The following is a 14,067-nucleotide window of genomic DNA, read 5'->3' as shown; positions in this document are numbered from 1 at the left end:
GTCTGCTAAATGACAAAATTTAAATATAATGTAAATGTAAATAACAAAACTAAATTGAAATTTTAAAACGAGCCCCAAATCAAATAAATAAAACAAATAAAAGAAATCTCTTCATATAAACAAACTAATTTTAAATGGAAAGAGCACAGACAAAGACTTAGAGGCAACCACTGCATTTTAATCATGATCCAAACAAAGATGCTGCATACATGCAACATGAGCAGTTTTTAATCTAAATTAAATTGAATAATTTCGAAATTTGAAGCAAAATCAGAATGGTTTGACTTCAGTTTTGTGAAACTATACATAAAAAATATCTGCATGAAACAGAAACAGCAGACGAGCTGAATGAGACGCAGATTCACTCTCTGCCAGCAGGTGGCGCTTAAAGCGTTTCCTTGGTTTCCGCTGTAAACAAAGCAGCGCTGCACTTATGAACTTTAATATGTATTATTCAGAGGCAAGAGAAAAAGAAAAAATACCATCGAAAGACAGTAAGTTCCCCTCAGACATGCATTCATTTAAACTCCTACCCCTAACTGAATTGTGATTTGTTTAGCATCTCAACCGATTTGAATCATCACATATTTGAATCGATTTTCAACCAGCTCGCGGCAAAAAGCAACTAAAGTACATTTATTTTGTTTAATCACCAAATATTAATGTAACTGTCTTTATAACTGCTGCATGACAGAATCTAATACATTTGGCTCCTAGTTTAACCTTTAGGAGCCAAATTATAAAATGTAAAAAAAAAATTATAGGCCTATGATTCTAAAATATTTATAGACATCAAACAGATTGATCATATCTACAGAAAGATCCATCAAATCTTGAACATTTCATGTTTATCAGGGAGAGAAAGATATTATAGATGTTCAAGAGAAAGATTTAGCCTACTAGAAATAACATGCATTACAAAAGCAATGTTTAAAATCACATTTGGTCTTGCATAAAATGCACAATTTTACCTCACTGAAATCAAAAACACATTTGATTATAGGAACCAAAAATTTAAATATAAAAAAAATATGGAAATAGCTTATACAAATATTTATAGACATCAAACGGGTCAGTCATACCTACAGATCCATACATTTTAATTTCATGTCATATAATAATCCATAAGGGAGAATGGTTCAAGAGAGAGATTTTCTAAGTACTGTAAAAAACAAAAAAACTATCAACCGATCTGTCAGAATCACTGATCAATATCAATGTCAATATCGATCAGAACTACTGAGCTCTCAATATGCACCTGCATTATGAAAGCAATCTTTAAAAACACATTTGATCATGTTTCTTGCATAAAATGCACAATTTTGAAAAATATTTTTTCCTATTTAAATATTTGTAGTGACTAAACCACTTGCCAGAGTATGTCAGAATACTAAAAATATAAAAAAAATAGCAAAGAACGATTAAACTAAATGACACATAACTGCAATAACTGTTCTGTTCAGTTGACTGCCACGTGACAGAATCTAATTCATCACCTGTTTAACTTTTTAATTCGATTTTATTACATGTAAAAGTTAATACTGCAAAAGTAAATACTTTAATAAAAGACAATTCAACAAAATCGAAATAAAAAGCACAATATATGATAACTGTGCTATTTTTTTACAGCTTCTACCTGGTTAATCTCATAATTCGGGAGAACTGCGTCCACTTTCATACAAAGATGCTGTGTAGCAAATACGGTTGCAAATACTTGCAAAAATGATGACTTAAATAGTCTTTTACAGTAAAATACTATTTTTACTAAATGTGAATCATAGTTTTTAATCAGTGAAAATGAATTCAAAAATCCTCTAGACAAAGCAAGCACAACGCCAGAAAAGCCTTTAAGAAGAATTCACCGGTGTTCATTTACATTTCATCATTCTGCAGAATGAGGACCATCAAAAGCAATTAATCAAATTTATTATTCACAGTCAACACAATTGTGACCAATGTGTTTATTAGTTTAATTTAAATCCATCCTTCAATTAATACGATTTTCTGGCATTATAAATGCAAAGCACTGACCCTGGGAAAAGATCCGAAATTATAAAAGCAATAAAGTCAGTTCATTTCAGTGAAATTTAATTAAATCAATTTCGCATTGATTTGAACAATTTAGTCGTTTTATCACATTTTATCAAATTGTTTCATCACACATTACAGCTGATTTACTGTGATGAATTTATTGTTCAAATATACTACAATTAATTCTACAAAACACACAGATCACAGATAAGATCTAGTTTATGATTACGCCAAAAAACACAACAAATACTGAATATGTATTTGTTATATTTGTTTGTGATTTAATAAATAAATCAATTTTTCACAAGTACATTGTGAGCTTTCCAAAGAATACAAACAGCTGCTTATTCTCGCAGCTAGAAAACTCTCTCTATGGTATTGTCACTAAGGCAGTGCTACATGATCATATGATTTACATTTCAATTATTCATGTAATTAAAACAGCAGTAACGTAATGCATGAATCAAATGCAAGAGGCAAAGCGCAGCTGTCATGTATTCTCATCATTTACGTTCCTCAAGAAACATCACGTTTAGAGAAAACAAGTCAATAGATCAGCACCGCCACACGCTCAGGTTCACATCTCTGTTTCATTTGACTTTTTGGAAAGATGAATGTCTAAATACCAGCACTGAATTCACATCTGGACTGATGAATGACATTTCCAGTGTCTTCAGCTCAACATTTGTTTCTGTACATCAGCTCTCACTGATTCGTTTTTGCCACGGCATTACGTTTAATTCAGCCGTGTGGGAAATTAATGCATTTCATTTCTCTTAATTGACATAACAGGCACAAAAGCATTCTGATTTAACACTTACGAAGGGGAGAAATTAAAAATCCATATCATGAGAGAGAAGTGCATTTATGCGAAAAGTCAGGAGCAAAACCCTTCCCACGCAACTATATTAGATGTTTGTTTTCTATTGAAATATCAATCTAAATAGCAAAAAACACTTCAGTTAACAGGATTAGATCTTGGTAAAAACACACACACACACACACACACACACACACACACACACACAAATAAATGAAAGAAGTACATATGATTTAAATAAACAAATATTTCTAGCTGTTAGTAATAATGAAGCAAAATCTGTGAATCAGTCATTAATATTATTATACATTACCTATAACATTTTGTTTTGTATTAATTACCTATTAATACATATGTTAATTTTGTCTATTAATGCAATTAAATATTAATATATTAACATGATCAAATCATAGAATAAAAATTTGTCAGGTTTTAATCCAGTGTTACTGATTGTTCATCTATCTTTTCTTTCTCTTTCTATCTCTTTTTTTCTTTTTGTTTCTTTCATTCATCCTTTCTATCTATCTTTTTTCTTTCTATCTATCTATCTTTTTTCTTTCTTTCTTTCTATCTATATTTTTCTTTCTATCTATCTGGATCTGTAGTGTGAAAAAAAAATGTAAACACTTTCCACTTATAAATATTTGAATAAATATTGTAAATAAACCTTTTATTAAAATTATTCTATAATATAGGCTAACCAGTGCTCTGTTCTGAAATGTGATTAAACTGAAATTGCTAAGTAAAGATTTTAGGATATTTAATTTTTATGACTACACAAAAAAAGTTGTAAATACCACATAAAATTAATAATTAGTGAACTGATTAAAAGTTGTAAAAACACAGTTTTGCAAGAGAATAGTCTTTAGTCTTTCTACTTTAAAACTGCATGTGTAATTCAATGTGTAACTTTGTTGTTTGTAATTAATTGTGAGATTTACTAGTAATTTCTGAGTGACAATTTCTTTTTGATTTCTAATCTAAGTGTGTGCTTATATTTCCAGGTCAAAGTTCAGAGAGAAGCACTGCAAACAGGAAGATCAGGCAGCAGCAGACACATCTCTGATGTCTGAATTCATCCAATAAAGCACAATTAAGAAATCTAATCCATGAGCACAGGAGAAGATGTGTGTCACAAAAAAAGCAGAAACACAAGAGACGGAAGACAGAAAGCAGGAGTGAGAAATATGGAGAGCGCCACCAAAGGGCCGGACGTATCGCACATCACCCCTCCTCCACATGTTTTCATCCTTCACTGTGACCTTTGATCTCTGCCCAACCCCCTTCAAACACACACACACACACACACACACAGGCATCCAGTTTCCCCGAGTTAAATTAACAACACACTTCTGCACTGACTACAAGACGCACACGCAGTACTTGATCTGCTGACACACACTACATCACTCGACACACTCCTGATAGCAGCCGGATATGAGCTCTGTGTGTGTGTGTGTGTGTGTGTGTATAAAGGTGTGTGTGTGTGTGTGTGTGTGTGTGTGTGTGTGTGTGTGTGTGTGTGTGTGTGTGTGTGTGTGTGTGTGTGTGTGTGTGTGTGTGTGTGTGTGTGTGTGTGTGATGTGCGCTCTGTGTGTGTGTGTGTGTGTGTGTGTGTGTGTGTGTGTGTATAAAGGGCACATGGTCGAGTTACGTCTGATAGAACTACATTTATTTTAAAAATGCCTTTGAGGATGATTATATTGTTAAAAAATGTGTATGAACGTACAGAATTAAAATCTATAAGAAAAAAAACATTTGACTAGAACAGAAACAATTCAATCTCAAAAAGACCATTTAAATATTCACGTTGATTTTATGTTTGTGTCTTTTTGGATTACGATGAAGCTTAAAAATAAAACAGATATGCACAGAAAATAAATAAAAACAGAATCAAAACTACAGTTTATGATTGTCAGGATTTGTTTTACTTTTTATGCATTTATTCATTATAATAAAACACACCAATGTAGCTTACTGCCTTTCGCTGAATGTTTGCTTATTTTTTTGAAAAGCAAACATAAAAAGCTCTCTAAAAAGTTAAAGAACTCATAGATTTTGGTATCTGGTTTATGTTGCCTTTTTCTTATCTGTCCAAACCATTTGACTTGAGATTTTAAACAATTCTAAACACACCAGTCTGTTACATTTAACATTTGTGCTCTTGGCAGATGTTTTCTTATAAAAGACACTTAATTTAATGAGTTTACGAGATCACAAATCAAGTCCTAAAATTAAACTAACAAAATAATAAAATACAGAACTTTTTTTTTAAATTTCATTCAAGAGCCAATTCAACCAGTGAGAGCCAAGCATTAATAAAATTATTAAATTAGATTATTAAAAATTGTATTAAATAAAAAATACAAAATAAAAGGGTAACACTTTATTTTAAGGTCTAATTCTCACTATTAACAAGTTGCTTATTAGCATGCATATTACTAGCATATTGGCTGTTTATTAGTACTTATAGGCACATATTAATGCCTTTTTCTGTATGACCGTGTTCTAGATCCCTTAAAGGTCCCATATTGTCAAAACCGAAATTTCCTGGCTTTTTTCACGATTACTGAGGTCTAGGGGCTATTTAACTACCATATAAGTTTCAAAACAGTCAGTCCACAGTAAAATGCACACAGCCTGCTTAAAGTTCTAGCTATTTTTCACGAACCGTCGTGACTTCTGTAAAAAGTTGATGTCAGAACTACACAGTCACTGCCTTCAGTCACCACCCCAAGCACCGCCCACCGTCCCACTCTCCTTTGCCAAACCCCCAGACAACATCGCGTCCATGCTTTTGCTGAGCAAGGACAACACGGAAACATGTCGAAAAGGTTAACTTTAACCACGAAACCAGATCGGCCCTTTAACCCGACCCAATACCTAAACTTAACAACTACCTTACTAACTATAAATAAGCAGCAAATTAGGAGTTTATTAGAGGAAAACTCTTATGTGTGTTCCCTATTCTAAAGTGCTACCAATAAGAAAAAAATTCAATAAAAATCCTAAACAAAACAATTATTACAGTCATTAGATTTCAGTACTACAAAAAGCTATGAGTGAACTCTTGGAAAGTGAGTGTTTGTTTGTGTCAGATCAGCAGCTGGCTCCACCCACACACTCACTCCATATATGGGCAGAGCTGAAGGAGGAAGTCATGTGACCTGCAGCTTGTGTTGAGATGAAGAAATGAAGAACTGAACGAACGGAGAAATAGAGAATAAAAGTGCAGGATGTAGAAGAGATCGAGCTCTGGAAGAAAAGAAAAGAAATGAAAGTGAACAAAACCGGGTAAAGAGAGAGTGAAAAAGAATATTAAATACAATAAGGGAGAAAGCAGAACTGTCTGGTAACATTTAGATGAAAACAGAGAATCTATAAAAAGTAAGATGATAAGAAATAACAGCAGAGGATGAAATGACATCAGCAGCTAATGAGAAAGAATTTAAGGCAGATAATGAACTATATTCATAACATGTTCTGGGTCATTTCTGTTATACAGTACTTTCATGTCCTCATTATGTCTCTTAGCATACTAGATAAAATATTAAACCCAGTATAAACCTCATTTTAAAGATAAAATCATGTTTCTGTTTTGTCACAACTACTATCAGAACAGGGAATATAAATATTATATATATATATATATATATATATATATACACACATACATTTATTACTATGCGTACAAATACAATATTATTATTAATATTAAATTGGGAGTACATTGATTTTTAAATAGACCTTAAGCAGATATTACATTTTGTAGTGTGTTATTCTCTTCTAACATAATAATTAACAACATTGAAACAAAAAAGAATATTACCAAGTGTTTATTTTTATTAACTTTAAAGTATTAACTTTAATCAAAATATTTCAAACAAAATTTCATGTTTTACTTAAGAATATTGTTTTAATTAGTAATTAATTTATTGTTTTACCTGAGTCTTCAATGTCACTTTCTATCCTGTTAGCCTTTTGTAAAATCCCTTTAACTTACAAAACCAGCAAGATGAAAAAAGTATTAAGGGATTTGACTAGTTGCTTTGTATCACACTAAAACATTTTGTCTTCATTGATGAAATTACAGTATGATACTATAAAAAATATATATATACAAAATTAACTTCAACTGACACACTCATGCACACAATCGTTACTGTTGCTATTGTGTAAATGAAGTTATAATTAGTTTAAAGCATATAAACACTTCCTTAAATGACAACACGTGTGTATTCACTTTTTATGTTAGAGCACAAACGTTCTGCATAACAGGAATGAGCATAAATGCATGCATCCATCAGGTATGATAATCCTGTGATTGTAAACCTGAATTATAAGTCTTAGATCAAAGATTTTACACTCACATATATAACATATATGAGATACTTGTCAGCTTGCTTGATTTAAAGACGTTTAATTATTAGTTTCTTCTTAAATCCGTTTAAAAATTTACCAACAGTCTTGTCGACAGGTAATAAACATTTTTCACTTGCATTTTTTATTGTGTAAGTCAATTTTAGAAACTGTGCATCTCATCTGCTATCATATATTTCATCCGACACTCTAGATATCAGTATTGGCATCAGCAGTTAAAAACAAATCGATGGTGCACAGGATGAGCTAGGGCTGGACAATAATTCAATATCAATATGTATCGCGATCACACACACACACTGAAATCCTCTTTACACTTACAAACAAAAACACACACACACATGCATTCTCTTTTCTTCTTATTCACACACTTTCCTGTCCTGGATTGACACAAAAAGCTCATGGATTTGTAGGAGATCTGAAACACAGGAGAAACACTGGTGTGTTTCAATGACTACAGGATACTGTATTGATGTACTGGTTGTATTAAGGGAGGCTAATGTAACAACGGTAACACTTTACTTAAAGCCTTTATATATAATGCATTATAAAAGTATTTTAATGCATTAATTATGCCTTGCAAAGCACCTTATAATGCATTTTGTGATAAATCTAACCACAGTTATAATACTATTCATTGTTACACCTTTAGAAAGTACAATGGATTAGAACACATGACAAACACCCAATTTCAGATGCAACAAGAAATATGCAACTATTATATGCATTTTAACTTTAAAAAGTAATGCATAATAATATGAATACCTTTATAATGCATTATACACAAGTGCTTCAAAGTAAAGTGTAACCATCATTTGGTATCTTTTGGTTTAAGAAACATATTATGCACCATTAGTAAAAGGACAATTAATATACTTGCACTGAGAAAGACGGCTTCATCAAATTTAATATATAACAAATTTTAAAGATGAAATTAAACATTAAAGTCAGAGTGTTGGAATTGGTGCCAGTTGAAAAACAATAATAACCTACTTCATCTCAAATCATTCATATTACTTCCTTGATACGATATAATTTTGGCTGTCATGAATAGAAAAAGCAAAATTCTATATAGAAACTGTTATAATTATTTTCAAACAACATATCTGATTTAATAAAATATTTCAATCAGCTGTTAAGACAACAAGAGATTTCAAATGAATACTAATAAAATAATGCTGATTACATACACATAGGTAATGCTGATTTCATTCATACAATTTTTATTTCATAGCTACTTTTACAATTACAACCTCATAGCTATAATAATGTATCGTAACTAACTAATATATATATATACATATATATATATATATATATATATATATATATATATATATCAAGAAAAATTGGCTGAAAAATGTTCATAAAGGGGAAAGACAGCAATACATTTTTTTAGGCAGACATTACGCAAACAGCAAAGCATAGCTACGCTCAGGTCATGGGTTCAATTCCCATGGTTGAATAAAATGGTAAAAAAAAACAAAAAACAATAACAATCTGGATAAAAGCGTCTGCAAATGCATACATGTATTGTGCTAAACCACACAGTTCATTCTTGTTTGTAAGAAATGTGGCGTTTTTTTGACCAACTGCCAAATGAAACATTCTGTTTCTATACATAATATCAGGTTTAGACACACCGAGGGAATAATCAGCTGTACACACTCTGCTTATCACACACACACTCCACAACGGCTGCGCATCCTAAACAACACACAAACACACCCTGCGGTTTTTTCATTTTCAATGTAGCATGAAGGCACATGTACGTGCAGCATTCAGACACAAAGAACCCAAATAAACCTCTGCATAGCAACGAAATGCAAATCTTTATCAGAGACATTATGGATTTCAGCTGCTTGTGCCATTAGTCTGTCTAACACGCACAGACACACACAAGCCAGCATCAACATCATGACCTGTGTGTGCATGATGCTAAAATTAGCTTGAGCGGTCAAAACATACAAATAATTAAGCAAATGAATAATGCTGCAATCAGTGAATACTCCGGCTAACTTGTGATAGACTAATATATCAGGCGATATTTAAGCATTTTGAGATTATTAGCTAATAATTTGTTTACTTGGATAAGTAAAAACACCGTTGTGAAAAGAATGTACAAAAGTAAATGTACAAGTAAAAGATATTAGTGCAAATTCTAATGATATCTAGATATTGATATATGTGTTAGGAGCCACAGTGTGTTTGCTGGTTTCAGGATTTTCATATACAGTAAAAGGAAACACAGGATTGACTGCACACAAAAATAAACCAAACGGCTCTTCCAGATGACAAACACGACTCACTTTCCCATGCTTGAGCTATGAGGAAAAAGCAGGCTTCCTTTTCCAAATGCATTCGGTACAATTGTTTACTTCATGCTTATTAGAAGAACCGTTTTATCAGTAGTACAAGACGTTCTTACAATAACTACTCAAATGCATACAAGGTAGGAAATGTTCCATGCTTAACCTATGTCATCAAGATTTAACATAAAGACAGTATGTTTAACCTGAATTTACAACTACAGATGTGGAGATTTCATTTGATTTCAACCTGCTCATTTCTAACCATTTGCCTTAATTATTTTATATATATATTACAATAGCTATAAATATGTCATTAAACTCAGTGGCATTCTGACTGTATCTCTGGCTGCTGTTTGTCTTTTTTGAGAGCTGCATTTCCCAGAATGCACTCAGGTTTAGGGGCTACTAGCACAAGAGGTTCATGCACCAAAAAAAAAAAAACATGTCCACACAAGCTTGAAATTTAAATGAAAAATTAATTAAACTCACCTCAAAAAATCTTGCAGATAACAATGTCTGGCTGTTTTAAATCATTTTAATTAATTCTGTATATATTTAGAATGCATATTTTAATGCTCATCAAATTCCTTAACTGTACTAATTCACAAATTGTAAACTATAATGCAACACAATTCTATTTTTTTAAACAAAAACAATGTGTCTAATACATCCATTAAAACAGTAATCACAAGATGAATACATAAAGCAAAATCTTTTACTTGAAAATTGTTGAGCAATAGTAATTTAGTTAAACACATAATAAAAGATTATTAAAGCATTGTTGAATTCAAGAAAATAATGCACTACTGTGATCAATAACTCAATACATTTACATGGTTTTAAATTCTTTAAAAAATATGAGATAGATAGATAGATAGATAGATAGATAGATAGATAGATAGATAGATAGATAGATAGATAGAGAAAAAATCAGAACATGTTTCCTGTGCAAACTAGCTGTTGTGTTATTCAATTAAATGATTATGCAGATGTGTTTTGTAACAATGGAACTTTTAAGTCCCAGGAATCATTTTAACATCTCATTAACATCCAGCAGTAGACATATATGATCACCAACAGATTACAAAAACACAATGTAACAAAGCAGCAAAACTGACAGCAAACAAGTGTGGTGAGCTCGAGTGCTAATACAATTCAGAAGAAACCTCTGCTTTTGTTCTATAAATCTGCGTATGCTATTTGAAGTTGCCGTGGAAAGCATGGAAAATGATGAAAGGAGATAATCTCCGGTTTAGTGCATGTGTCTGCATTGATTTAGGTCTGAATGTCCATGAGAAGAAGACGAATAAATATTGTGAAAGGGGGGCTAAACTACACCCATGTAAACACGAGAGCACATGATGTTCAGTACAACAGTTCACACCGAAATCGCTTGCCGTTCTTCAAAAGTCTGGTTGTGAACGCAGTCTGAGCATCGTGTGCTCCGTGTGACATCTTCCGAAATGTTGGCAGGTTTATCAGACATGTTCCTGCGAGCATGAGGCGAATAAACGCAAATGTCATGGGCTTGTCTAGCTTTTCTCTTCCTAATTAAGTCTTTTCAGGTTCCTGTAAGAGCTGCGTCCTAAATACCTCTGTTTACTACTAAAACGGCGTTCGAGTGATGATATCAATGGAGAGTAAATATGCGTTTTTGGCGTTCTTAGAGTGACGGGATGAAAACAAACACAAGCGCATGTTTACTTCTGCTTTCCTCGAACACATCTGCTGCTGATGTCAATGAGATGCGACAGATAACGTGAAAAAAGAGTCAGGAGCTGAACGGCTGAAACCCAGCACAGGCATTGTTGGACTTACTTGGTGAACGAACACGTCTAGTGGAGGGTCCACTGGCTTCCCCTCGCTGCTGGTCATCGATATAAATCCAAACCCCATGCGGACATTAAACCACTTGCAGTAACCCGAGCCAGCCAGAATCTGCGGCGGAGTTCTGGCGGGGTCCAACCCGCCACCTCCGCGCGGCCCTGTGCGGTAAAGGGAGAAAAGCCTATGATGTGGTGTGCTCCTGGTTGTGTACGTTCATGAAATGTAGCCTATACTTTGTTCTCGGTGTACACAAATGACCGTAGGTCTGTGTAGGCAGCGTTTCTGAGGGAAATCCCCCAATTCTACTCAACAACAGGCGTTTAGTGCAACGATGTGTCTACAACCAGGGCCCTAACCACCACAGACACCCCCTTCTCTTTATAATCAATCAATATATGGGGTTTTCAGCGACAAACTCAAACTTTTACATTTTGGTCCCTTAACCTTATATTCTTACATCATTGTCTACAACCCACCCTCGGGGAAACTGGAGAAACTCAATTAAAAGTAGAGCTACACTTCAGATGAGAAGGCGCAGTGCATTGCGATTGCTCAATGTGCCCAGTTAGTATACTATGTAACTTCTTGTAGTCGCCTACCGTAGGCTATGTGAACCGCCTGGCGTGGGGCAGGTGTGCACACGTTACCCGCCCCTCCCACCCCCAACTACCCAACTCAACCGGGGCTCTTCATCACATGTAGGCTACAAACAACGTAAACAAAGCACGGCGGACAACACGCGTTCCCGTCTGAACGTGAAAAGAGATGTTTAAAAAAAAAAAAAAGCATCGTAACCTTCGGCCATGTTTCCCCGCGGATCCTCCGTTCCAAAGTTCCGGCGAAATCGTTTCCTCCGTGAAATGGGGTGATGCGTGTCACCGTCGATACGACATCCCGATTTCCAGCGGGCACAAATTTAGCGCGCATGGTACGGCGTGCGTCTCCTTTTTGGATATTTTGTCATGTCTCTTTTAACATCTCCTATCCCCTCTCTCTTTCCCTCCCTCGCACATTCGCTCTCTCTCTCTCTCCCGCTCTCCGTTTCTCATTCGCTCGCAGCGCTGCACACGTGACTGCTCCGTGAGCCCGGGAGAGGGAGCGGACTCGGAGCCGGGCTGGACTTCAGCTCTACTGCTGCGGCGTCACGTAAAAGCATCTCCGTCTGTACAGGTTCAGTTTTTTAACGCGTTTTATGACGTCTAAAATCGGTTTTGTAAGTCATTCGAGGGGCCATAAAAAGTCCAGCATTTTAGTTTTTTTTTTTTTTTTTTCATTTATATGTAACAATTTAATGATGCGTTATGTAACCAAATTCCAACCGCTGGTAACCACAGTCATTATACTTTATAGTCTTAGAAAGTAAATACTTGTATAACACTTGTCGCAGCGAAATGCTACACAAAAGTTTTCCAGAATGTACCTCTTTATACAGAGGTTAGTTGGTTTTACTGTTCCATTAAACTGTAGATTAACAATCGTTTGCCTATTATATAAATTTGTTTTAAAGTTATACCTTTATGCCATTAACCAAAAAGACGAAAATGTTTCTTCTGCACGCATTTGGTATCTTTTAAAATCCACTAAAAATGTTTTTGTTGTTCTGCTGTTGCTGATGTCTTTCTGCTTTTGTTTAAGCGTTTCCAAAACATTCCGTATTATAGTTTGGGAGAAATGAGATCATCAAATTATCGTTTGTTGAAGCGCACTGCAGTTTGCATTTGTTGTTTGCTGCAGCACAAACGTCAGTGAGACTGAATCAGAATAAGAAGACCTTATTGACCAAGTCCTCCATGGATTTTTTTTCTGGGTTACATGAGCTTTGCGCACTTGAAGATATATACATAAGGATATCTACATCAATGCACGTCTAGACAGAACAAACATAAAAACATAAAATAAGTGTATTGCAACAGTATAAATATATTTAGCTTTCAAAATACATGATTTGTTGATTCGTGAAAAGAGAGCATTTATTCCAAAACAACTAGCAAATCACCCCACTTTTTCCAGTATATAAAGTGATAAAGCATGGTAAACATTGAACCCATATAATGGAATGTTCTAAAAATGAAAGTATGGAACAGGATGAAATGCAATGTTACTTTCTCTTTCTGTTTCTGTGCTTATTGTGTTCTTTTGAATTGTATCTGAGTGATCTGTTCACAAAAAACTGTATTCAAATGTGCATTAAACCAACCAGTTGAAATGGAAAATAAGCTGAAACTGACAACTGAAATAATTTTCTCCTGTAATAACAACGTAATGTTTTCGTTTCTACAAGAAATTCGTTCAGTAAACGTTTCTGACAACCTCATGATCAAACCTGATGCCTTGGCAGAGGATGTTTTTCTCTGTCTTTGAGCCAGAGGAAAAACACGTTGGTGGAGCGAATCGAAAACTACCCCCACTGCTCCTACGCTCCGCCCATTTTCACCCACCCCCACCCACCCATCCATGCAGACCACCCTCCGGAATTCACCCCTGCCCCCAATCCACCCACCCCACTGCACCAGTTCTGCTGTCGGAGAGGCTCTGTGTGTGTGTGTGTGTGTGTGTGTGTGTGTGTGTGTGTGTGTGTGTGTGGAAGAGATGGATGGTGGTCGTGCCATTACGGCGCAGGTCACGGATCTGGTCCCCGGTGTCAGATGTTATGGAGTTTCTCATTTCCTGCACGAGGGCTTCACATCCACCATTCAT

General features: G+C 34.6%; 1 protein-coding gene across 1 annotated transcript in view; it reads right to left on the bottom strand.

The window, feature by feature from the left end:
• The window catches only part of LOC107697090 (protein lin-28 homolog A-like), a 22,013-nt gene extending 7,946 nt beyond the window's left edge, over positions 1 to 14,067 (bottom strand). The window contains exons 1-2 of the mRNA XM_016497732.1: positions 13,983 to 14,067; positions 11,362 to 11,528 (exon numbers count right to left, since the gene is read on the bottom strand). Of these exons, the coding sequence (XP_016353218.1) occupies positions 11,362 to 11,528; positions 13,983 to 14,067 (252 nt within the window). The remainder of the gene's footprint in view (positions 1 to 11,361; positions 11,529 to 13,982) is intronic.

The sequence above is a fragment of the Sinocyclocheilus anshuiensis genome, unplaced genomic scaffold (assembly GCF_001515605.1).
Source record: "Sinocyclocheilus anshuiensis isolate Anshui unplaced genomic scaffold, SAMN03320099.WGS_v1.1 scaffold38, whole genome shotgun sequence".
Lineage (NCBI taxonomy): Eukaryota > Metazoa > Chordata > Actinopteri > Cypriniformes > Cyprinidae > Sinocyclocheilus > Sinocyclocheilus anshuiensis.
This window is presented reverse-complemented; position numbering and strand designations above follow the sequence as displayed.